The 27,700-nt window shown below is 36.7% G+C and overlaps 1 protein-coding gene across 3 annotated transcripts in view; it reads right to left on the bottom strand.

The window, feature by feature from the left end:
• SRBD1 (S1 RNA binding domain 1) overlaps positions 1-27,700 on the bottom strand; it is a 129,560-nt gene that overhangs the window by 83,456 nt on the left and 18,404 nt on the right. For all 3 annotated transcript variants that reach the window (XM_075412861.1, XM_075412863.1, XM_075412862.1), the window contains exons 12-16: positions 23,334-23,437; positions 18,324-18,431; positions 12,366-12,523; positions 11,096-11,186; positions 9,928-10,035 (exon numbers count right to left, since the gene is read on the bottom strand). In XM_075412861.1, the coding sequence (XP_075268976.1) occupies positions 9,928-10,035; positions 11,096-11,186; positions 12,366-12,523; positions 18,324-18,431; positions 23,334-23,437 (569 nt within the window). The remainder of the gene's footprint in view (positions 1-9,927; positions 10,036-11,095; positions 11,187-12,365; positions 12,524-18,323; positions 18,432-23,333; positions 23,438-27,700) is intronic.

Here is a 27,700-nt window from a genome sequence, read left to right as displayed (position 1 = left end):
TTTCATGACAAAGTCTAAAACACACAAACATATGTTTCTGATGTCACTTAAGTATGAAGAGGATAATAAAGTAATATCACAGAATCACAGAATGTTCGGGGTTGGAAGGGACCTCTGTGGGTCATCTAGTCCAACCCTCCTGCCGAAGCAGGGTCGCCTACAGCAGGCTGCATAGGACCTAGTCCAGGCAGGTCTTGAATATCCCAAACACTACAAGCATCACTTATTTTAGAAAGGTAATATTGACACAAATCATAAGCTAACATTTTAATGGATTTAATTTACATTCACTTCTCAGTATCAAAGACTTCGTTTAGCGTGGCAATACCATACTAGTGTGGAGCCATGCTATTTCATCTCAGGCAATGGGTAAAGGCTAGCAGTGTAAAACACGAACATGGGTAACCAGAACCACACTGCAAGTTTCCGTAATCAAAGTTCTGCAAATACAAATGAGAGGAAGGATTTCCTACGCACAACTTCACCTATTTTAAATATGAAGTTTCTGGGTCCTTCCACTTGTTGTTAATTTGAGATCCAAACCCAGTGGTTTTGAACCTGTGGTTCACAGGCTTCTTCCAAGGGGTTCACAAAGGACACAGAAGAAACTAGCCCACTGTCAGTAGGCTTACAGTCTCTGGAGTGAATTCTACACTGCCATCACCAAATTTTCAATGGTCTACAAATCAAAAACACAAAGATCCACCATCATTCAGATTAGTCACTACCTCACCTCTCCTGGCTTCTGTTTGAGTAGGTAGCATCCAAATCTCACTACATTCCATTTCTACTACGACAGCAAGGGAGGTGACCACACATGTCATTATTTAAAAGAAAAAAAGCCACCTAAAACAACACAGACACTGAACCTTGCATGTTAATTTTGGAAGCTCTTAAAACAGTGCTGCAGCAGGTTACCTGAAAGCCTAAGCTTTTCTGGTTTGTTTGAGATCAACATCAGTAACAAGTTTGGAACATGTAAGGCTCATATCATTAAACCTTCACAATCCTAGCAGCATACGGAGCATGACTATTTTTCTTCATGTAGTGTCTCACAGTAACTGACCAAAACCTAGCCTTCTAAGCCTTATGATGAATAGACAGCATTTTAAAACATACTCTGCAGTTACACGGAACAAGTGTACTTCAGCTCACAGCATTTAAAAAAACAAAAAAAGGCAGTACTGGAGAAAGACTCACAGATGCAGCTGTTGAGAGTCTGTCTCCAGTGCTCACTGTGAGAAGCAGTAATAACTCATTAGATCACACCTTTCAGCTCAAGTCCAAACCTCAGTTTTTAACTTGGACTGTACACCATCCATTCGCACTCACAAATGATTAGGGGAGGGAACAGAAGATGAGAGGGAACTGTTCTCTTGACATAACCTGCTGCATTGAAAAGACAAGGAACGCACAGCTCAAATGAGCTCAAAGCTGTACAAAGTTCCCACAGACCGTACTTCAGTGCCTCTGTCTAGAAGTACCATCTTATTCCCTGACTGCACCCTTGTTCCTTCTGCACTGCTTGCTCCACCAGCTACCCAGTCACTCATGCTTCTTGCATTCCTTGAACCATCCCTAGACCTTGGCCACCACGCAGACACCTCTTAAGAAAAGGCTCCTTACCTTCTCCTCCCAAGAAGTACAAGAAGGCACAGACAGTGCAGAGACCTGCATGCAACGTTTCGGACACAGACAATGACTTGAAAGCTTCACCCTTCAATATTTCTACTGATACTCCAAACATCACGAGAACGAGTCAACAGCCATTGCAAGGAAGGGTGGTTTAGTGACCCTTCACAGAAAGAAGGATGTCAGACCGAATAAAAACACTGATTCTGGGAGAAGCAGGCACATTATAATATTACCTTATGTTATGTTCATTCTGCTAAAACAGATCTTCCCGGAAATCTTTCTTTGAAATTAAACCAGTAAGAACATTGTGGTGTTGACCAAATGGCACAGAAAGCTGTAACCACATTAAATAATAACCTAAATCATTTCAGTCTGAAATAAAAAGCTTATTTTTAGCCTGCTCTGTACCCATCCCATCAAAAATATCAGACACTCAGATGAACTAGTTTTGCTTCACTGTAACAATCTAGCAAAATCCTAGATGTAGTCATCCCTTTTTCTTTAAATCTATTAAATCCTTCTTCATTCCCAAGCTTTGGAAGTAGCCTTGAATAAGAGACATTAGGCCAGAGTAACGTTCATTGCTGTCACAGAAAGCTCTTTCTAAATGAGACTGAACTGGAAATGCTGACCAGCGCACAATGTTAAGTGATAAAAACAGTATTTTAAAGACTTCCACTATTGAGTCAAACACACTCCAAAAATAAAATTCCCTGCTCACAGTACAGCCTTAGTAGTTCTATGCTGAACGTAAAAATCACAGCTACACATATTTGGCAAGAATGTAATTTCGGTTTAAGTGAGCTTTAGGAACGAAACGTGCAGTCTTGTTCTATGAATATACCTCATGCAAGGCACACATTCCAAAACTGCTCCCAGGGGACCTGACAGGCGCACTGTGCAGACACAGAGGCAGTTTTTCATTGCATATCCTTTGTCTGGCATTTCTCAATAATCTTTTACCTTTCCAATTTGTTCTTGCTTTGTGTTTGTAAATATTTTTGGATGCTTCTTCCCTCTTCACCTGACTTCTGTTGTACTGCAATACCAGATGTCTTCTAGCCGATTATCTTAAAAGTGTTTTATTTATCTGAAAATGACAAAGATATACAAGGAAACAGCCTATGTACAAATTACTGCTCTGTGGGGAACATGAAATAAAATTGAAAATGAAAAAGTCATTTTGCAATCCTAAACATAACAAATGACTTCTCTATTACAAAACAAAAGGGGGAGAAAGGAATTATTGTGATAAATTTCTCACATCCAAGATCAGTACATGTCTAATTGAAGAGTATGCAAAGTTGCCCTTGAACATACTGCCACATGCTTAATAGCTTTTCATCCTAAAATATTCCCTAATCTTACAGACGTATGTTTGTTTGTTTAGTATCCTTTAAAGGTCTGAAGAGATTTACACACTGAGAATACATAACTTAAAATCACTGCTTGATATTACTGTTACTATGATTTTCTCTTGGAAAGTGAAAACATAGAAGGGAAGTTGCATGAGTAACTTTCCTCCCTCCCCCAAGACTGTTTTCCCACAGATTGCCTGGACCCAAGTCAAATGACATGTCCTAGTGTTCTGGAAAAATGGACTTTTTCCTCAAGATTTAGATTTCTTTGCTGGTTACGTTTACTTCCTGACCCCCTGCCTTCATATTGCTAAAGTCTAGACTCCATATACATCTTGCTCTTTTTCTGAACTAAAAGGCATTCACAGTCTCTTTAACTACACTGAAATGCTCCCAATTAGTCCTTGCTCTCATCTTAAAAACTGTGAAGTTGTTTTTCTGAAACAGAATTCAAAGATGGTATTCCGTAACTATGTCAAGTCTATTGCTTATAAAGTTTGTTTTAAAAAGTTTCAAATTCATGCTACACAAGCCAGAAGTTATCTCCTATTTCACCTGTCTCAGTGTATCTTCAGTGCTTACCTATTTCTTTCCCTCCACTCAGACAAACACAATAAAGACAGTACTGTTGCCTACAGTAAACTTTTAAAATAAGGAACGGAGCTGGGGCAGAGGGCAATCTTTACTTTCTTGGACTGCTTCAAAATCCAAGACGACTTCTGAATTTCCCTTTTGAATGTAGTATGGATTCAGCTCAATGTAGATACCAGTCTGTGGATACACCAGGAACAACACTGGATACTATTTTAAATGCAGACACTTATCAAAGTCCATGTTGTGCTGAACAACAGACTAATTACTAAAGTCACGAATAATCAAGAGTAGCAGGAGGAAGAAGTCTCTATGCTGAGCGAGATTCCAATTTACAGGACTGTCTCCTGTAAACATAAATATACACAAAATGATTTCTCATTTGAAGTGTGCATGATCATGAGTTCTTACTCAGCTGTGATAAATAATCACAACAGAGATTAATTTTTAAGTAAGGGACAGAAGACAGTTTGGCTGGAAATCACTACATAATTTAAAATGTTTTCATTGACTATGTCCTCTTCATGCACATTTTGAACTTGTTTGTTTCTCTAATTATTTCTTCATTATTTCGGACTTCTCATGACTCCATTAGAGCTTGAAAGAGATTAAAGCAGAACAATGCTTCTTCAGTGCACATTTCAGACGTGTGCATTGTTTCCGCTGAATATCTATTCCCTTTGCCAAAACTTTCCAACTTTCTACCTTCTGTATCAGACATCTAATGACCTAAGGTGTGTAGATGTGTGTACATAAATGTGTCATCAACAGAGTTACATAGCTTAACAGACAAAAATAACAGCTTAAAGAAAATATAATCAAAAAGAAATAGGAATAAAGTTTCCCGTATTCCTACCACCCTTTGTACTCTCAACAGACTTGAAACAACTGCATTAATGCAGCAAGCAATAGCTTGTAAAAGGATGCAAACCAGCTGAAACATTTGACAGACAGTGTTAAATACCAGAGGATTCATATCAACCACTTTATTTGAAAAGGTGCTTTGATGTTGGCTATCTTTCATGTACCTCTTTCATGGCACATTAATAAGGAAAACTGAGATGGGGTAAATTACGTCCCAAGGTCATATCTAGAGTTACAGCACTGTGGGTACCTGATGAAATACGGATTAATGCTGCATGAGCACTGAATAAATAAAACCACTTCTGTTAACCACTCAAACAAGTTTTACAAGTAGTTCTGAGCTTTATTCGGCAACTAGACTTCAGACATCTTAATCCCCCCACACTGCTTTGAAACCTAATTATCATAATGTGAACCCGAATGTTAGGTCCCTTTCAAACTGCGAGTGCTATGAAGCAGAAAAGTAATGGGAATTAAGCTAGTGTAACATTAGAAATGTAGAGGCATGGAACTTGAAAGTGGCATTTGTTAAAGCTGAGAGAGTATAATGTAGATATTCAACAACATAAAACACATTTAAATTGAAAAGGATATTTAAAGCATGTGCAGACACCTATAAAATACAAGCGGACCCAAAATCCTGTAGAACAAACATTTCCAAATCAATTTCTTGCCACCAAGGTCCAACTTCAAAAGGTATTAAACAGTCCTATTCTACCTTCGCAGAACATTTCTAAGTATTCTAAAGTAGACAATTTAAACATTAAAGAAAACCCAGTGAGAACTTTACAAGACATTACAGACTTTCCCCTATTTGTCACAGTATAGAAGTGTTTGAACTTAAACAGCAGTAAATTATTAATTACGTTGCTTATAAAGCCTCAAGAGCAAGAAAAGATTTTGCTGAAAGTGGCAGAAGAGGATTTTGTATCGAGTTTAAAACAGAAATTAAACAGCACACCACTTAAAAAACAACAACAAAAAATACACTTGCCTGGCTGCATCCTTTACTGCTTGCTGAAAACAATTAACAATTCATTATACCTATCAAACTTTCTTTTAAATATGAACTGAAATACTCCATTCTGAGTGTGCATTAATGTAACAAGCACATAAGAAAAGTCAGACTCCTAAGAATGTTTGTATTGCGACAATGAAACCACTGAGCATAAAAGAAAAATTTGGATTTTATTTTTCCAAATACGATTGAGCTGTTCATGTTGTCCTGCTCTAGCACAGTTCTGTCATTCAGACAGCTTTCATTTCCAAGATGCCTACAACTGACAGCAATCAAAGAAAAACAGTTGCAGTGATTGAAATACGGAATGAGATTCCTGAAATATTTTTTCAAGATTTTCAATTAATCCAAAAAGGCCAATGAAATCCTAAAAGTTCATCATCTGCCATGTTAATGCTGAACATGCTGTTGTTTAATTTACATTTCTGGTCCTGTTAAAACAAATACCCTAGTCTAAAACAGAACATCTGTTTTGGTTATAATACAATGTATCTTTGGCAAGAACTCACAATAGAACTAACATAAATAATCAAGAATATTTATTGAACCTTGTAACAAAAACTGATTTGTAACAAAAAACTTGAAGACTAGATATGACTGTCTCTGGGCTCTAGTCCAGTCCTAATCTAAGTCAATAAACATAGCTCTAAAAGGGAAACTACATTGAAGAAAAAAAAAAATAAAGTCCTGCAGTTATTTAGGTTGGATGTAGGTATCTGAAAGTATGTTGGTTACAAAAATAGTGAAAAATATTTGCTTTAAATCAAAAACTGTCAAACTGAGTCCAGACAGGTTTTAAAGCCACATGAAAAATTGTGCCATATGCCTCATTTCCTACTACTGTCTTCACTGATCTGTCTTCTCTTTGGAAAACTTCAGTAAAATTACATATAGTTTGTATTTGCCATTGCTGAGGTTTTGTTATTTTAATTGCTTGCTTTTCATATATTTATTAGCACTAAAAGAGACAAAGTAGTCATCAGATAAAATATTGTACTGTTTTTGAGAGAAACTGAAATAAAGACACTGAAATGAAAAAAATTATTTTGGAATTCTCTTGATACTGATACGACTGAAATTTCTAAACTGAGAATCAGTTAATTTGATTCTCACCACACAACTTAAAAAAGGAGAAACGGTATTCTCATTTAAGTCTGCAGTTAAGTGCTTGCTAGCACCAGATACTGAAGTCAAGGAGTAACTTCATGCACAGTTCTGAAACTATTGTACGGGATTTTAGCAGTAGAGAGACTATTCCAGCATGCACTGCACATACATGCAATCAATTAAGTGTCAGCTGGTTATTATCATTAACATTCATTAGAGTACATTCTTTCTAAAATTATAGACTCTATTATTGTCTCATTTCCTTTTTTATATCCATATGATGAACTGGATATAAAAGTATGAACATATTTTTATTTTTTTATAATAATTTCTGATCCTTTTCTCCACCTCTAATAAAAAAAATTAAGTAGTATCATATTACAAGCATTATTTGCCAAGGAAACTGAAGTCTGTAGTACCTCTCTATCAGCCACCTGTCTGAATGACAGCTTTAGAAGTTGGTTGGGATTTTGGTTTTAAAGCATTATAAAAGAATCCACCCTCATCTGCCAAGCCACTTCACATTTGGACTCCTTTAAGGAAAAAGACTGTAAATGCAAATACAATTGGCAATTCTTTGAAACTTTTGCACCACAATGAACCGAGTCCTGTTTTGCTGGGTGAGGATTTCCACCTTCATGCAGATCAGTGCATCACTGTGAGAAGTTGTATGCTTGGGAAAGGATACTGCGTTAGATGCAGCTGACTCATTCAGTTACAGTTTAAGTACTGAAAGGTTTTTGGTTTGTTCTGGGTTTTTGGGGTTTTGGGGTTTTTTTTTTTTTTTTATAGTTCAAACACCAAATTGGTTTGTAAATCCAGTTTTTAGTTACAACTGCAACCTGCTGAAGTAGATCCTTTTAAAAATGAATTTTTCCAACAATACTTAAATTGTTTCTTAGAGATTTTAATTGAAAAACAATTTATAAAGATCATTTGATCCAAAAGCATACTACAGGTTTCCACAGAACTGATCAGAGATCTGTATTCAGCCTATGTACAAACAAAGTCCTCATTTTCCCTTATGAGAAAACAACATAATCACGGGAAGATTTTGTACATGGAAACAGAAAAGTTTTTTTTGTGATCTAAGAGTGCATGCTCCGGGAGATTTGTTCTATTTAAAAAAAGAGGATCAGCAGAGCACATTCTTTTCAGTCATCTTTCCTAATTCCCCTGAAGAGGTACAGAAGTTCTCACAGCATATGCCTACTGTCACCTATTGCTCAAACGATAATTCTGTACTAATTGCCCCTCATTTAGCAAGTATCACTTACATTTTTTTAACTCAGACTGACATAAATTCCAGGCACTTCTCCTTACTGTTACTAAGGAATACCAAGGAGATTGAGAAGAAAGTGTTCTGGAGTTAGAAAGCAAACAGAGCAGCTACCTTGCAGGATTCAGCAGCATGGCTGGGAAACCCCAGCACTGGATAATGCAATGAGATGCACATGAAAGTAGTTCAGCTGAAAGGGCTACATGGGAACCCTAATCTTCAAGAAAGCAAGCCAAGACTGTCAAAATGTGAAGAGAGACAAGGACTGCAAGTCCAGCTTATTTGTAAACCCACATATTTAAATGCACACACAACAGCAGGCTACAAAGTTCAATAGCATCAAATATGTCACCTACAGCACTCAGTGAAAAAAAAATAAAGTACATTCTTACGATTTTAATTTTAACATGCAGTGTCTCAGTGTTCTGCATACGAATTCTGAAGTAGGAACTAGCTCTTCACAATATATGAGCACAGCACAAGAAAACCATTAACGATATATATACTGAAAACAAAAATGGTTTGTATTAATCTTGTAGGTTAAACAACTGCATTTATATGTTTTTCCTACAAATATCACAATAAGTTTCAGAAAAACTGAAAGGTTATAAGATTATTGGTCACTAATAGAAAAAGCAACCAACTTGATGACCTGACTTCTGCCTTAGAGCATTTATTCTAATTCCTGCTTCACAAGGGCTTTTATCAGTAATCATTTCGCAAATTCTATAATCTTGAACTATAATCAGGGAGAAAATATTAAAGCAATAAAAGAAAACACAGCAAGAAAACCATCCACCACAGTATTATATAAATAATTTTTTCTGTGCTAAGTAAATAGTTGGTTACATTTTGTACCGTATGATCAATAAATAAATAAAAATCACTGTTACCCTTTCAGATAAAGTGCTTATGTCAATGTAATAGATTTTTAAACTACACGAAGTGAACAACAGTGTCATTAAACATTTGACAAAAACCACACAATATGAAGTGTTTTCCATTCTCTACAGTCATTAAAACTGCCCTAGTAGAGTTGGATTCAGGAAAGAGGATGCATAATTTTTCAGAAGCTTGAACAGCATTCTTCCTTTGTGAACAATTAAAATCAGAAAAACCCTACTACGTCTCCTAAAAAAAAAAAAGGAGACTGAAGTATCAGCTCTTGCTGCAAATTTACTTAGAAATCTTAGAAACAAAGAACAAGTGCAATTAAATGATAGCATAAATTAGTAGGAATAATACATTAGTTGAACATTTCTGTAAGAACTTCCTAATCTATGGAGAAAAGGCTCCTGCATAGAGCAGTTTGAACAGAGAAAGGCCATAACTTTTTCAAAAATTTAGGTAAGTTATCTCAGTAAGTTAAGACAGTAAAAAGTAAATACTGCTGTTAAACTTCAGCATGAAAGATAATCCAATGTAAATCACCAAAAATGCTTTAAAAAAATAAAGGTGTGAATTATAAAAAAAGAGCAGTTTTTGCATGGGAGAAAAGAAAGTGACGTAGTGCAGTTTCCATCCAAACCAACAGCAGAATATTTTAGTTTGAATTTGACAAACCAACAGATACAATTTGAAGTTCAAAGAGAATAAATACCTTCACTACTGTCTGTGAGGTATTAACAAAATATTTATATCCAGACCATTTAACACTCCTAGGATCAGCAAGCATTCCGTGCCACAGTCAGACAACACAAGCTTTATCATTTCTGTATAGACCTCATTTATCAAGAAATAGACACACAATGACAAACTCAGGGCCTTGGCTGTTTGAGCTGCTATTCTCGCATACTTTGTTACAATGATAATAGCAAGATAATGAGATAATGAAAGCGCCTCCGGAAGAGAAAATAAAATGCTTCAGTGGGTCTTACTGACTCAGGAGAACTACTTTCATGCTCCGAAGAGTTACAGCCATTTTCCTTTGGCTAGAATGATGGGTCAAGTTTGACTCAAAAAAAGAAAGACAAGGCAATAAAAAGAAACACCTGAAAAAAAATACATTTAGAACTACCTGTTAAGTTAAAATATGCTGAACCGATGAGTATCACAAGCAAGCAAAGTAGTCTTACCAGTAAACAACATCCAGCGGTGCAAAATATTTCTTCATAATTAAATCAGCAAAGTAAGCTTCTGTTTCTCTGCAGGCCGTGCCATTGCCAATCACAACAGTGCTACAGCTTTGCACAGGGTAAAAAGACGAATAATTACTCTTAATTATTCTTTTAGACTTTTTCATACATAGCATTCAATGCACAACAACAACCAATACATCTTATTTTATGTAACACAAGGCCTGGACTTGATGACAACCTATTCCTAGTAATACCACATTGTGGTTAATAGGTTTTCAATGTGACAGTTCAAGACATGTCAAAATTTTCACTCATTTGTGATGCTATTGAACTGTGGTAATATCTGCAGAAAAAACAAAAATGATACTTCATATTCATAGAAGTGTAATGTTATTTACAGTCCTCAAACCCTTTCACGTCGTATTTCCCTCATCTGTTATGAGTAATGAAAAAGGGCAGAAGCCCAAGCAATTAGAATCTTAATTCCTTAATGGGAACATCATAGTTTGCAACAGCTTGCAAGGTCATTGCCTCCGACTGCCTCCACCACCACAAGTCAGCCATCAAATCACCTTGTTTAAAGCCAATCTAATGTTTAAAGACAAACTGCACTGTATGCTGTGGCAGTTCAGCAGCTGACTCAGTGGACCAGATGTCTGTTCACAGGGGATCCAAAATAGTTGGATACAATAACCTTTTAATCATGCTGCGTCTATTTGCACGTCCATCTGGAGATCTATCTGAGCAGGATTTCCTTTGCTTAATAAAACTTCCAAAAATTAAATGTGGCTGTTGGAACAGGGAAAGATCAATGAGTGGTTTGGGGGTTTTGGGGGGTAGGAAGAGTGGGACTAAACATATTCCTTAACTGAATGTTAATTTCTATTCCTAAAAATAAATGGTTTGACAGAGCTTTCTGGGGCTACATTCACAGCACGCAGCCTTAGTCATAACCACGGCTTGATTTCATGTACTTCTAACACATACATAGTGTAAAAATATGAACATAGACTAAAAGAAAAATAAGGTCTGAACTACATAAAGAAAGAATAACTCCAGTTAAATCAGTAGAATTCTTATTCCTCTCAAAAGCAAGTATTTATATAGTGAAGATATTCACTATGTTTGGTAAGAAAGATTAATAAATGGAAGTTTCTTAGCATACTTGTAATGTAGCAGAAGCCTCTTTATCTTCTCAGCTTCACGAAATCCTTGACCAGAATGCAAGTAAACGACATCGGTATGGAGTATCTGACCTACAACAATGAAAGGCAAAGCCATTTGATAAAAAGCACAAAGATCCAAAAGCTATATTCTGTGGAACTACTAAAGTTAAACTGATAATTCAAAGAAAGCTTCTTAATAAGTCATCTTTCCCTTTTATTTTTGTATTTAATTAGAGGAAATGTATAGTGGGCAGAGGACAAAAATGCTTTGGCTGCCAAAGCAAAATGAGTTGCTACATTTTCTAGTTCCCTGGGGACATATCCACATAACAAATAATGAACATCTAGTCGTATTAGCCAAATAAAGCATATTATACTATCAAAGAGAAAAACAGCAAAAGATTTCTTGCTCTAGTCTAGTACATTTTACAGATCCAATAAAGAGAAATGAAAATTAGGAATGCAGTCTCAGCAGTCCAGGAGCTCTAGAACTCCAGTGCCAGTGCTTGCCATCACCCCATCTATCACATTTGGAAATAACTCTGTATTAACTGGTACTGACAGTATACAGTAAAATGCAAGCCAATAACCATTTACCTTTCTTTTATTGTCATTTTAATACATGTCAAGAGCACATCTTTCTTTACATCCACCCTGGGTGGATATATTCTCAGACAAAAAACAATGACTAAATAAAAGTAAAACAAACCAGTTTCGAATGGGCCTAGAGGTATGTATCCCCAGATCCAACCAGGATGAACTGGAAAGGCTCTGTTCTGTACGTGTCTAGAAACTGAACTAAAATGTTCTGCGAATACAATGTTTCTGACTTCTCACATTAACACACATACTACTAAACAAAAAGGGCTGATAAAGTGTCCAGATGTCCACAATATTCCCCATGAAAAAAGTAACATTGTAGAAAGTATTTAAATCCAAATTCTTTTTTAAACATTAAAAATGCCAGGTGTTCTCTTTGATGACTACTGAGAGGCACAAATATTTGACCTTGTATTCAAGAAGGCATTACGGATTTTAAGTTCTATTTTAGAGAGGAGTAATAACACCAAAGGAGACAGTGGAATCCAGGTGCCTGAAACTTAACCTGAGCCTGAAGAAAGGAATTGGCATGACAGGATGCATGGAAATCACTAAAAGCTTTACAAAAGAAATCAATTTGATAAAAAAAAGTAGGTTTTGAAACATCCTTTCCTCTAAATGAATATATTTTTATCAGTCCTTTCAAAAATATTTGGAAGTGAAACTTACTGGTTGGTGAAATAATTGCCAACTTGCAGCCGTGTTTGTAGCCAGGATCTACTCCCATCAAAGTACGGCCCCTCACAGGGCTGGTCAGAAGCAACTGCCGGAGATTTCTCCCAAACATCATCACAGACTCTTTCTCTGCATCAGATGTCAACTTTGATCTTAGAAGGATGAGAGCAAAAACACATTTTCCCCTTAATTAGCTTTCAAATGCACTTTTGAATTGGTCCAAAACTGTAAGGTTTTTTCCAATCACATTTTCATTATATTTAATTAAATATTACACTTCCAATCACATTTTTCATGACTTTATAAAAAAGGATCAGCTATATGACCATCTCATTCTGGTTCTAAGGAAATAAATCAACATAAACAGTATAACAGAAACACCTGTAAGAATGTACACATACCAACAAACATTCAAACATCAATTCATCATTTTAAGTGAAGAACAGCTTCCCATCAAAGCTGATACCTAATTGCAAAGAAAAGTGGATTTGTAGAAGGCATGGACTGAATACATCAAAACTTCCCAGTTCTGGAGAAAAACCCACTATTCAGCAGAAAAAGGATGACCATTTGAGCTAAGAGGTACTAGACAGAAACTGCAAGGGCCTATCCAATTAATTGCTAACACACCATGACTCATGAGGTATTTAATTTTTTCTACCAGTTACGTTATTTAACAGTCATCACAGAAGTGTGTAGACTTCAGGTCTTTCTAGGGGAAACTAGAAAGCTGATGGAGCCATGATGTTCCCTACCTTTCTTTTCCATGTCCTTCAACAGAAAGAAGTGAGTTAGTGCAGCAAGAATTGACTTTGATGACTTTAAGCAAGAATACTTACTGCAGAGTGTTAGAAGAAACAAATCAGTCTCGTGTGATGAAGATGTACAAGATGCATGATGTCTTATTTGTCAGATGTGGCCAGTAAGACAACGACTGATAAGGACAAGTGTTTTCATCATAGCATGGCATCTTACATAAAAAACCCCCCAAAATTGAAAAAGTAATGGGGACACAAATATTCATCACTCAGCTGATATTTTTTTTCTTTTGCAAGTACTCATTGCCATTTTCAGCAGCATTACATTGTCAATAACTACAATAATTAGGCAAGCAAAAGCAATCCCGTAAAGCCTTCCTATAACTTAGAAGGGTAGCCAGTGCCCTTATTCTCCTTTTCCTTTTACCCATCACTGAAAGAAGTAATACCTGGGTTTATTTCTACAGAAGAAAAAAACTGCATTCCACTTAACTAACCCTATAAGAATGGGGTGGGGGAAATTACTGAAGTTGTTTAGGTCAATCAGTGCATGACACAAGCAGGCTACAAACAGTTCAAAGACAACCATCACAAGGGCTATTTGACATGACGGGATATGAAGCTGTTCTGAGCAATTTTCAAATATGGAAGAACTTAAGAGCCTGACTTCAATTTGCCCAGGATCCAACCAAGCAACCAGCTCATCCCTATCCCACCCCACAGTGGAACAGAAAGAGATGGTACATCCTCATCATCTCTCATTTGTAAAGCGGTCTAGAGATCGGTCTAGATTCTCTCGCACAGTATCAACTGAACATTTTCTAAGGAAGAGTGCAACAGGAAAAAGATCCCTTATATCCCCATGCTTTTTCTTTCTGTATCAAGTATACCAAACTAACACAGCCCTGATTTAGAGCGAGATGGTGAAGGGTATACATGCATTCCAAGACCCCTTCGCAATTCAAATGTGCCCTTGGCACCAAAGAGCAGACACTGTATATTACCACCACTACAAACAAGAATATGGGAATGGCTGCACTAGTGCAGGTAAGCGGTCCCTCTATCCCAGTTTCTTGCCTGCAAGTGTGGCTATAAGCAGCTGCCTAGAGAGCTGATACCGCAGCACTAGTATACCTGACCTGTCCCATAATCTTATCCTAGCCTCCAACTATTTCCAGCTCAGAGTATTTCCCGAGCTTGATATGAGTTGTCTCTTTGGTAGCCCATGACAGATCTCTTGTCAACTATCCAGTCTCCCACTGAACCTGTGTGCATTTCTTGCATCTACATAGTCCATCGGCAGCAAGTTCTGCAAGTCCATCACAAACCGTGCACATAGCTGCCTCCTTTTTGTTGGAAGCTGATTCTTTATAATTTTTACGTCTGTCTAGGTCTTATGCTGGAAGACAGTAAAAATTTATCCATACAAACCCTGTGCCACTCTCCACATGCCATTCGTCATTCACTTGCTGTAAGTCCTGTCTTTTCCAAGCTGAAGAGTCATAGCCTAGTCAATCCTTCTTCACACATTATTTTATTTCCTGCTCATTCAGTCTTGCAGCATCCTTCTCCCATTCTTAAAAAATGAAAGAAAAAAATAACCCAAACCACAGAACAAGCTTCCTCCAGGGAAAGTACAGGGATGTGGGCTGGAGGTGTTGGTTGAATTCTAGCCCATGCAATCACCAAAACAATTTGATGATGTTTGTGAGAGACCAGAGACAACAAAGCAAACACTTAAGTCTCACAGCCATCTGGATCTTTTACATACACACACAACAGAGATTCATCCAGACACACAGGCATGGAAATGAAGTTTAAAAGTGGCTTGTAAACAAGGGAAGGTTCAATGCTCCTGGACTGGAGGCTTTGTACAGAGACAGGCCAAGTTCCAGCTTTCCATCTATCCCAGAGATACGGCATCCCTAGTGCCCACAAGACCAAGTCCTCCCACACTGCAAATTCACATCAGTGCACCTGTGAAGGGAATCGTATGCAGGAATTAAAATTGCCCCTAAACACGTGCTATTAGTTATGTGCACCTTATAGAAATCATGGTTAAAATTGGCATGGTTATACAGAAACTTTTATAGTAACAGGAAATGTTACTGAAAGTGCCAGGTGCGTAGGGGGAACATAACGTATGTCCTTTCTATTACATAATATCCTGTATTTTTTAATTTCAAATATAGACATCTCTTTTCTCTAACTGTCTCTCACTCAACACTTAGATCAATGACATGATCTACTGTCCCAAGTACTGGCCCTTAATTTCAAGTTTGGGATAGTCATTTGATTCTTGAACAAATATCAAGCTACCTCAAACAATCTAATATTTTTCTCTTTTTCAGCGCACTGTTGGCTTCATCCAAATGGCAAGATGCCCAGCTTCATGTTTTTTCAATTTGTGACAATTCTCATTAATATGGCAGAGATATAAGGCAGAGGCGGATAGCAGTCCTCATCTCTAAACAGAAGAGGAATAGTTATTTTGTAAAAAATAAAACATAATCCTTCTGTTCCTACTCTATGAAAAAGTATCAACTAAGTCAGAATTTCAAGCCCCTCCCTTGAAGTCTATGAAGCATTCACTGTATACCACTGACAGGTATATTGTAATAAAAGCAAATAACCTAATCGTGACCTACTGGCTTCTATATTCAATGTTGTAAGAGTCGGTTTTTAAATTGAGATTTAAAACTCCCCACTTCCATACACAGTCTGAGAGGCAATCCTTTCCATGGAAAAATATCTGCAAAATAGCTTCAGGTGCGAAACAAGATATATGGAGAAATGTTTGTGTCCCTGAAGACAAGAGGAGAGAAAGCACTCACTCTGAGAAAGCATGGAAAATTAGGAAAGGATTATCCATTAAAAAAATATGTCTGTGCCACATCACTTGCATCAAATCCTAACGGAATCATTCCATGCAGTACTGCAACAAAATAAAATGTATTTCAAAGAGCCAAAAGCAACACTGGACATTATTATACCAGATACAAGAAATTATGGTATCTGACAGAGTGGAAGAAAGGAAATTAAACAATAAATAAGGTAACTGTCTTGCTGGCAAGTTTCATTCTTCTGATCACTAGAAGCACCAGAAATCTCAATACACTCTTGGAAACTTTCTGTTCCAACATTTAATGATAATAAAAAGAAAAGAAAAGAAGAACAGTGGGGGGTGGGTTGGAAATATTAATGCTAAAAGGAGGTATTGAATACTTCAGCAGCCCTTTGCGAAAGTCTGAAAAATCAAGATTCTGGTGCAGGCGGAAAGAGAGTAAGAGAAGAATAAGGGTTAAGCGGTCATGGACCAGGAATACTACTGGCAGGTGCTTTGCATTCCTCTATACAGGAGATGTTTCAGCCTTTCCTAAGCTGACACCACCAATCATGCAAAAATATCACAAATAGTAAAAAAATAAGCAGACATCCACCAAGCAACAGGCAACAAGCTTTGTATTTTTTGCATTTATGACTTGTGAGCTACATTTCAGAAGTAGTAGGGAAGGAAGCTTGTTTTTTAATTAAGAGAAGAGAAAACCTTCAACAACCTACTGCTGCAGCAGCCCTCAGCATTACACACAACACATAGGTCACAACAGTCCTGTGATAGGAACCACAGAGCAAAAACACAATAAAAGAGCCTTGAAGAACCCTTATGTCAGTTTGCTTATCTATGATAAAACTAAACCCCACTAAAAAGTAAGTCTTTTTTCTTTGCTTCAAAAGAGTTTGATGGTAGAGAAGGCTAGGAATGACAACTACTTTCACACCTGTGACAGAAGCCAACTTTGGACTCACCATCATGAGATGTTCATCATTTTGGCCAAACAATGGACACAATGCCTCCCCTAAAGTGGCTACATGCACTGTGGTCACAAAAAAAATAAGCGAACTCTGCTCTTTCAAAAAGCTGAAATTCACAGTAGCAAAAAACAAGCACACTAACCAAAACAGGTGAAGCAATCTTGCTTGCAAAGTAATGAGCAAACACAACATACTATAGTGAAGAAACCCAAAAGCCATTAGAAATATCTGCTGTTCAAAACTTTAGCTGACAGTTCTTTTGACAGGGGAAGAATATGGAATATCCAGCCAATGATGATCGCGAAAAGAAGTGCCAGGAAAACAACTCCAATTTGAACAGACACATAAGAGCACAGCCAGGCAGGTACAGAAGAACACATTTCAGAATGTGAATGCTAATTTTAGGTAGTGAATAACCAACACATGTCATTTGATACAAGTCATTTCAACATTTTTGGTCCAAGAAGCAGGGTCTCTGACAAACTCTATTTGAAGTACCTCAAAACAGGTCACATAGCAGAAAGGCTTGCCAGAATCAAACATGTTATATCTTGAGGAGCTTCTCTTGTATTCAGGAGAATAATCATACTATTAATACTGTTAGCCATTAGAAAATAAAGCTTTCAGAATGTAGACTTTTTGACATATTACATCATTTCAATTACGTGGTAAACTCCTATACTACACCATGAAAACACCCTATTTAACTAATGTTACTTTGATACTAAGTTTTAAATTTCCTTTAAATTTAGGACAATACTGCAGATCTTACAAGTGACACTTTGCCTGATGACATCATTACTACAGTATCACCAGAAGTAAGTTTACTGACTTCTGCAGAGCCATCACAATACCCACGAAGTGGCATCGGACTAACACTATGACTAATTCTTTCACCACAAAGTGCAAATGACAAACATGAGGGATACTTCCAACCACAACAATTATTTTGCTGGTTTCTTTCAGACAGGTAAAAAGAGGAGTCAGAACAATCTCAGTGACAGTACTATTGCTGTGATATGAAGAGATGCTGGGAAAATTCAGTGACATAACGGTTTATGCTAATACAAGGATAAAGATACAACTATTACGGTAATGTAGATCTAAACTGCACTTAATTAGATAAATGTACAAGCAACAGATATGCAAACATGTAAAATGTCTTAACAGAAAGATAACTTCTCTACTGTAGCCTAAACTGGATAGGGGTCACAAATTAAATCTACAGAACCAAGACTACATTGTTAATTTTTTCTGTAAGCACAGATGATTAAAAACATGTCAATATTTTCAAATGGATAAAAGATATTCTAATAAAAATTTGGGGAAGGAATTGTTAAGAAATTGGTAGTATGAAAATATGCATTTATTCTGGGCTTACCTGAATTCTCTGCAGAGGAGTGGATATATAAGGCGTTTATATGCATCCTCTACTGAATTCCGTAGTATCTTCATTAACTCTGGTTTTAAAAATTGCTTTGGTCTCCATCTGCAAAAGATTAGAAAAAGAAAAATCAAAAAATATTTTAAGAACATATGGAAAAACTCAGATAAAAAGGGAATTTTCAAAAAAAGACTTCTACATTGAGTGTAATGTCCTATAAATTGCAGAATTACTACAATAATTAGGCAATGAAATCATTGCTTCAAATATGAATGGAATGAGAAATTGCTCATGGTTGTACTATCAGACAAGGGACAACGCCTATCTCTTCTACTTTTTTGTTAGGTATTAGAATATAATAGTATTTTATGTGTTAAAGAAAATATTAAAACAAGTTACTCTTCACTTTGAGAAGTCAAAGCTTACCACAACTGAATGATGAACTTCGCTCCATATTACGATTAGGATTGCATTATTTGTTATTCCTTGACACATAAGAAAAGGACTAAACATCCTCTGTGAGTGTCACTGCAGAGCTACTGATGTAAGGCAGCTGCGTCCAGATAGAAATTCAAAAGCTAAACTAATGTCATTGAATAAAATCCAATTCAAATTTCATTTTTAATTATTTGAGTAGCTCTATTAAAACTCAAATCTGTAAGTTTCGCTGCAGTCCTTAAACAACAAAACCCAAACAATCTGCAAATTATTTTTCTCTTACACCTGTTGCTGATATAGTTAAAGTGTAAATATTATTCTAGAAAAAGGGAAAAGAAAATAAACAATACCAAACAAACACAAGGCTATTCCCCAACTTTTCCTAAGTCAAATGCATTGGAGCATTTCCTTTTCAAAGGAGACTCCTTTTCAAAGGAGTGGTCAAAGCCATGATGACACTTACTTCAAATTTTGCCCTAAAATACACCTCAGTTTCAAAGCTCCCCAGAGCAGAGATCCCAGATTTTTATTCCATTGATCTTTTTTGCTTTGGGCAACGGAGCGGGAGGTCCTTGAACAAGCACAACTGACTCACTGAGATTGTCCACTCAATAAGAAAGGAGAAAGATTGAGGAAACATAGTCAGTTATATTTATAATAATCCAGATTATGAACATTTTCTATTACAGTCCATCTGTTTATTTCTTTTAAAAATACTGGCAACATCCACAGTTCTCTTCATTAAGTGTATTTTTCTTATATGCCTGGGTCCTCAACTGCAAAGTGAGGCACATACATATTTTTTACTGTCTGGGTAAGTTTTTTAAGTATTTTGTTTGGTTGTGGAGTTTTTTTGAATGCAACATTATAGAAATATGGCCATTTGATAATGTGTCCAGGTGCAGGCTAAGGCAAAAACAGGACTGAATTTTACTTTTGACTTTGTTTACTTGCACTCACTCAGAAAATACTGAGAATCCTAAATTGCTCCCATCCAGACAGCTTTTCAGCTGTTTAAGGGGATCTACAATTTCCTGTAACAGCTTTTCTAAGCGTCTGTGCATAAAGTAGTTTAGAAATGTGTGATCAAGTCAACACTGCATTAACGCAGACAGACGTGGGAGCAGAATTAAGCTTACCATTTAGTTTTATAACATCCAGAGCTGTGAGTGCTTAGCCACATGACCTCATCACTTTGCTAACCGTTTTTGCAAATAGTTCTATTATACTTCTTTGTAACTAGAGACTCTTTTCATACCTATATAAAACTGGCAGAGGCTTTAAATCTCCTTATTGCCATCCAATTCCACAAACGGAGTTTTTACAGGTGGCAAGTATGACTACGCTCCCCCAGAAACCATCCTCAGCACAAATAAGAATGAATTTGGAAATGTGCCAACTTTTCTCCCTCTCTTCCATCCACTAAAGCTAGTTAGCAAACTGTTTCTCTGCAAATAGTTTATTTTTACTACCTGACTATAGGTACAAGTACAAACTGTTCAGGCAACGTGCTACTAGAAATCCTAGAATTGCTGCAAATGCAAAAATACCCAAATAGTAAATTCAATCATAACAAATACTGCATTTTAAACATCCCAATACTTCACGAGAAGAGAGAAAAATCCACTTCACTGCAGAAAACAAAGCAGAAACATGTGCGTATAATTTTAAAGATCATCAAAGCCTAGTTAAGCTTCCCTCTAAGGCCAGATTTTTCTTGATTAAATAATCAAGAGCTGACTTTTGAAGTCCTTTAAATGTAGCCCTATTTAGAAAAACTCCATATAAATAATATCATCTTACTCTGCTCATCAACTGTCCACGTGTGTGTGCTCGCAACAGGGACCACCACAAGCATAAATGGCTTAGACTAGTTTGATATACCTCAGAGGGTGAAATAATACATCAACAGAATTCACACAACCCACATTAAGAACCGTTAGTATCAATTAATGACTGTTTCAGGAAGAGTACAGCCAGGCTTTTAGACCTGAAGCACAAAAAGCAGAGCTTTGTTTCCCTCCAAGACATTATATGAAACTTGTACCAAGTTGGTAACCACACACAAAGCATGCCTTTAAGGCTTGTACCATAGACTTTACACAAGATCTGAGAATTTCATCGGAAAACTGAAAAAACATTGTCAAACATTGAACTTAATTTTCAAGGCTTCAATCCCACTTTGGAACAAACTCTCGTCCCTTCCCAAGGAACAACTCCATATTGTCTTTACACTCAAAGCTATGCAGGCCTCCTCCGACTGTTTCTCACTGATTCTTTTTCTATGTCTCACTTCACAGCTAAATCTTTGGGATCAATGCAGTTGTAGTGTTCTTGGAGCCAAGTTCACTATCAAACCACAGAGACGCCAGCTTCTGGGGAATAATACAATCCATAGGGCCAGGCATAAGGATATTCCTGAGTTTTCAGCACAAACCTGAATTTCAAGGAAGTATAGATGCTTCTACAGGCTAACAATATTCTGAACTTGCAAAGAAAATACAGTCATCTTGGAGAGCATCTACATGGACCTCAATGCGATAACGAACTCCAGTCCTCCAAACCCACTTTCCACCACAGAAGCATCTAATGCTAAAAATTTTGCCTCAGAAGAACACATCAAGGTCAGCATATTTGCCACTAATTCAATAGGCAGCAGGTGACACTGGTTTGTGGCTAGAGTACTGGCTAAACTCTAGCAACACGGCATTTCTGATTCTCCAATTGATTTTGTGTGACCTTCAGTAAATTAGTTAATACCTTTGCAAAGTTTTTAAATCCTTGCCTCAAACACAAGTTCTTAACCTTCCACTCTCACCAGTAAATCAACTGAATGAAAACAATGCAACTCCCACCCTTGGACAGTCATTTCCAAGCTTGTAGGGCAGAAAACACATTTACTATTTGTCAATTTGATGACACAGTTGTCAATCTAATGAGGAAGATCAGAATCTGTCCTAGAAGTTGATGCACCAAGATCTACTAAAATCATTCCTTTCGAAGTTTTCTGATGGTGGAGAGGTTGTCCTTAAATAGTGAAAAGCTGTAAGCATGTATAGTCTCATGAATGCTAAGTATTAAGTAGTAGTTCCATTTCCAAGGTCAACGTTCTTTTTATCTCAGAATGACTCACAAAAGTGTAACCAGCCAAAAATATCTCAATTTACATCCCACTTTCATTTGTGTAGCAGTGACAAGCTATTCCATTATCTGTAGCTTACAGTGCTTCCAAATTCTGTCATGGATGCAGTAAAAGCAATACTGACAGATATGTTCTGCCTACAGATATACATCTTGGGGGGAGGACAGAAATTCCCGTTGCAGGCATTAAATCTAAAAGAAAACCTGCGTGTGTTTATGAATCCTGATACTATCCTTTAAAAAAAAAAAAAAAAAGTTACTTACTATTAGTCCTAGACCATATTATGTTATCTGGCCAAACAATATTTTAACTCTTTCAGAGGCTTCCATGTTGGAAACAGAACAATTACATTCCTACAGTGAAAAGGAACAGTTTTACCACATTCCTTTCTTGGACTTGGTGTGGAAGAAGAATACATGCCAAAGCAGCATCACAGTATACAGTTTTATACATTAAAAAAAAGTGCATTTTTTCCTATTTTTTTTCTCCTCCTTCTGGTTATTCAATTTTAGGGTGCAAAGGTAGGAGTTTCTAAGACATCCTCAGAACAATGCCCAGTATCCCAAACTACCGAGAAAGAGAAATCTGGCTTTTTACAAGTGCAAGGAAGATGCACAGCTTGGATCACAAAATTCTCCAACAGAGGACATCAAGGTACAGCTTCCAAGAAAAAGACTGACAGAGCTGTTGCACAAAACAACATATATTTAACCTAAACTTTTGCAAAAAAACCTCAAAATGACGCAATGCTAAACATCTCACTACAGGTTTAAAAAAAAGCAACTTGTAAAGAGCAAATCAGTGAGAAATAAAAGAATCACCCAAGATTTAGTACCAAGTTTTCTAACTTGAACAGAGATCAAAACACAAGAGTCAGGTCACACCAGATTTGAGAATCGTTGATTGAAGACAGCCACATTTAAAATAATATCTCTATTAAATCCAACACATTTTTTAAACATGCAATTCCTTACATTTGTGAAACTCAAAACTTTAACTGGTCTAAAATCTGAGGTAGCCCTCTTTAATCGTAATCAGGCATATGAAGTTATTTTTTGAAGTTAGAAGTATATTCTATTGAATTCTAGAAATTCCTTTCACTAAAGACTACTGGATGTGATGCATATTACAATTTGAAAATATATTTCACATTTCATCTGCCTTCACATATTTATTTTTTTAAATTCAATTGCTGGAAGAATGGTAGCAGAACTCCCTGAACACGGCCAAAGGCATGATCTTATCAGCATAATGCTACAGCAGTTGGAAATACAGAATAAGATTTATCCACATGTTAATTTAATCTAATCTAGTAAGTATTTGTTTAAATTGTTCTCTTAATGTAACGAGACATGTGAGGTACATTTCAGTATGCAGCTTTCTACAGAAAAAAAAAGATTTCTGTAAGAATATGTATCCATGCAGACCTTTCATTGACACACCACCAACAGAATTCATTCTTCACTCCGTCAGGAATGTTGACCTTCACTGTCAGGATCTTCAGATTTTCCCCTCGGTTAATGGCCAGAATCTGAGTGCAAACATAAATGGCAGAGACAGATGACACACAAAATATCCAGAAGAAAAACTTATCAACATTTGTGTATGCGATTGCTTGACATTCTGTAGCAAATCACGATGGTGGTACAGTAAATCCGTTCACAAAGTACTAGCATGTACAGATAACATCCACAATTTAAAGCGCTGATTAAATCATGCCATGGCATAACAAATCTTACATTTTTCCTGGAGTTTGCAATCTCAAGTTCCAGTTTATCATAAACAGACTTATAATACAAGTCAGCATGAATTTAGCTGGTGGAATAATCTTACTTAATAACCCAAATTAAAACTCAAGAAATTAACTGAAAAGTGATTCCAATCATTACTGGAGATCAGAAAGGGAAAAAGTCAGTCCTATGCTTCAGGCTTAATTTTTCTTCCCAAGATCAATACAAATTAAAAATTAATTATGAATCACAAGTTGTGACACAAAGGTAATCAGCTTAATTTGAAAGAGGATGAATTTAGAGTTATTCATGCCTAGTTCATAAACAGCAGAAAATATTGTAGATACACTCTTTATGTTAATATTAACACTCCAGCCTTAAAACATATGCACGTATTTCTGGCATTGTCTCATGTACACAACTGCATATTCACGATCTAAAGGTAAATCCAGTTGCACACATGCTATCTGCATACAGAGTTCGATTTCAAATGGAAGCCTGTGGGTCTACATTTAAAACCAGGATCACAACACAGGTGGTGGATCCTGGAGAATCCTGGTGGGTATCTACTAGTCCAGTCTCGCTATGAAGACGTTGAATGTTGAACGAAATGAAGTGGGCCTTATAATATTATGAAAACTCACTGGCCAAGGGATTTTAGAAACAGAGTAATAGTTAGAAGCAGCTACAAATAAAAACCACACGTTTTTAGATTTCATTTCTGCTTCTAAAACACTTTAAAGTGCAAAAAAAAAGAAAATCTGCTAGAAGTTGACATTCCTGTATGACTACACATGTTGCTGTATGTAGCAGGCCCTGAGCACTGTCACAACAGAGCATTCTGTGTCAATCATGAACTTTAATTCAATCACTAGCTAACTCAGACATGTCACATATGTTAAATACAATGGTTTAAAATGACTCCAGGACATAGTACCAATTTATATTCCTCAGCCTTACTGCTCCTGTGACATACCAGGCCTGACATATCATTGAACAACAAAGCTAATAATAAAGATTGCATGTGAAATATTATAGCATCTGGTACCTTGACTGCCAAAGCAAATGATTTCACGTAGAGATTAGAAAGACACATTTTAACAAATCAAATGCTTTCACGTTTATTCTGATTTTACTTTTAAAAAAAGAGAGAAAGTTAAATGTCAAGCTAAAATGAAATCAAAATGATGCTCACAACAGAGAACGTAGCTGCTAGAATTATAATGTCATCATTCAGCATGCTGTTAGCGGGGTCAATATTTGCATCGCATTTTGTTTCCTGGCACTCTGTCTGCAGAATGTGTCAGTCACCTGAACTTAAACCAGCTGTACTGCAGTCACTAATATTATTTACATTTTTATTCTTCACCAATCCGTCTATCCTGTTTTAAGTGACATGCATTCAGAGAAGAATTATCTTCCAAGAAATGCTCAGTTAAGAAATTAATTAGTCAATTTCTCCTTCTAATATAATAAAGGCTGTTTTGGATTTTTTTAAGTAACAGGTTAAAATTTGGCTATTCTGGACATAAAGCAATCTTTCAGTTCTGGAAAAAGACTGTTTTTATGAAAGACTGGAACAGATCGAGGGGAAGGGTTAATAAAATCAACATACATTTTTCTAAGAAAGCAAGAACAATAATTTGATCTAGCCATAAGATATATCAAACTTTATTCTGTTTATCAGAAAAACACAACATCCTTCATTTTGCACAGCTCTATGTTGTAGATTTACTTAGACTCACTGCATAAGTTTTGTATATTTTGCCAATGACTTTAATTTCCAATTCCTTTTTAAGTATGAGACTGAAAATAGAGCACTTGCCTCAAACATTACATTTATTCATGAATTCTTTTCCTCCCACTAATTCAGTCATCTCCAAACAGAGGAAAGCAACCCCAAGGCATACACAAACTGAACTGTTTACAATTAGTCAAAAATTCAAACAAACTCTTGAAAGATTTGTTTTTCCTTAGTTATGACAGTGTTAGTACAGCTACCCAACTACCACCCTAACAGTCCAGTCCGGTTCTCCTTGCTGCCAAAGGAAGGAACTGTGGCTGAACCTCCCGACAGCAAAATGTTCCAGCTGGAAACACCTACAGGTATCTGACCGTGTCAAAATCTGGAGTCAGGCTTTTCAAACAAGAAAGGTTTTTTTAACCTATTTCAGGGTCAATATTTTAACTTTTCCAGTTAAACAACCCGACTCCACTCCAGTCCTGATTATTTCATGGCATGTCTCAACACATCAAATGACAACAGTGCGCAAAGCAACCCAGAACTCTAGCGCGTGCCACAACAGCTACAGAACCGCAGAACCAAGCTGCACACCAGTTTACCTCACTGCAATACATGCTGCAAGGCACGACCATGGCTATAAATGCTTTGGTCATAAAGACGCAGCTTATTCTCTTATAGCCAACATGCTAGCCTACTGCCCAGCCCCTTTACTTACATGTAAGCTAGAGCAGATTTAGGGTTGTACACAGACCTTTAAGATTACTAGCACTTCCCCACTCAGTCAGGGACCAGTTTCAGTGCAGTATTTTATGGAATCCTTTATTTGCAACTCTACGAAGAGGTGATTTGAAGCTAGCTTCTACTTTTGCCTCTAGCTAAGCACATTGAGAACACTCGTCTGTGCACAGCCACCAAAGCAGCAGAGAAAGTCTTCAAAACAGTGAATTTTGCAAGTGTTCTTCAAACGCAGTTATTTAACCTGCAGTCCTGGGGGATTAGTAAATTTTTATGAATCTTTGAGTTTCAGGCTTCCCTGTATCTTTTTTGGGTATAAACTTCTTTTCAAAAGCCTGAACCAAACCAGAGAATTTCTTCACATCTATACCTCTCCCAAAGCACATTCAAGATCACATTTTTAACCAGCTTTTTGAAAGCAGAAAAGTATTTCTTCAAAGTCTTAGGTGAAGGAGAAACTGAAGACTTTTAGTCTTAAAAAGGACCGTTATAATGCAATAACATAAAAGAGAAAAAAAAAAAAGTCATCTGCATCAGTAGGGTAGTAAGGTCGGGTAATAAAGAAATTGAAGGCTATGAGAAAGACTGTCAAAAGTACACTACTAGGGGTTAACCTTAAGGAAGAAATGGCAGATAAAGAAAACACTTTTTCTTTCCTGACTTGGTCATCAAAACACACATGGGAGACAAAGAAAGGAACTGGAAAAAAAAGAACAAAAAAAATTAACAGAACTGAGAAGTTTTAGTATTTTTACAAAACAGGGAACTCTGCAAATCGCACGTCGGAGACGATCAAAGAACAGATTTTTTTTTTTTTCCTCAGCTAGTAGAAAAGGGCCCTGACATACCTTGGGACTTGAAACCTCAATGAAGCACAAACAACTCAGATTTTTAAGATTCATAACAGAGAAATATTCAATGTGTTAGAATAGGCAATATCAGTAATACAGAGATGAAAGACAACACATAAGAGTGCAAAAAGATCCCATGATTACAGGACTACCTGCTGCAAGAACAGTGGTTACTTCACTGGAGAGCCACAACAGGAAAAGAAAGAGGCATGAACGTTAGTGACAGACACAAGGAGAAATAAGCCAAAACAGATTGAGTTAATCTTAATATCAAACAGACAAACTAAGGATATATCCTGGATAAGAAACAGTGCAGCCGCACGGTCAGAGTGCTGACCAGGCTTGGTAAATCTGGTTTCTAGCCCTGGATCTAGCTGAGCAACAGTTCTCCTTATTTAAAACAAAAAAAAAGGAAGCCTTGGACAAGTAGTTAATCATACCATCATCCCAGGAAACATTTGTACACCCAATACACGTTACATATCTCAGTATCTACCAATCTCAGTGCAGGAAAAACTCAACAGTCTTTGACAGCCAGAGTATTCATTCTACAGTACAGCACCCAAACAAAAAAAAAAAATCCACACAGCACAACTCTTAATACCCTGACATATCCACAAGTCTTTGTGATATGTCACCACAGCAGTCTTAGATTGCTCTATTTACTTTTCCAGACCATCTAGAAGCAGGTTTTCACCAAATAATTACTGATCTAAATACAGTAAGTGTTCATA

Source organism: Opisthocomus hoazin, chromosome 2, assembly GCF_030867145.1.
Source record: "Opisthocomus hoazin isolate bOpiHoa1 chromosome 2, bOpiHoa1.hap1, whole genome shotgun sequence".
In the NCBI taxonomy this organism is placed as follows: Eukaryota; Metazoa; Chordata; class Aves; order Opisthocomiformes; family Opisthocomidae; genus Opisthocomus; species Opisthocomus hoazin.
This window is presented reverse-complemented; position numbering and strand designations above follow the sequence as displayed.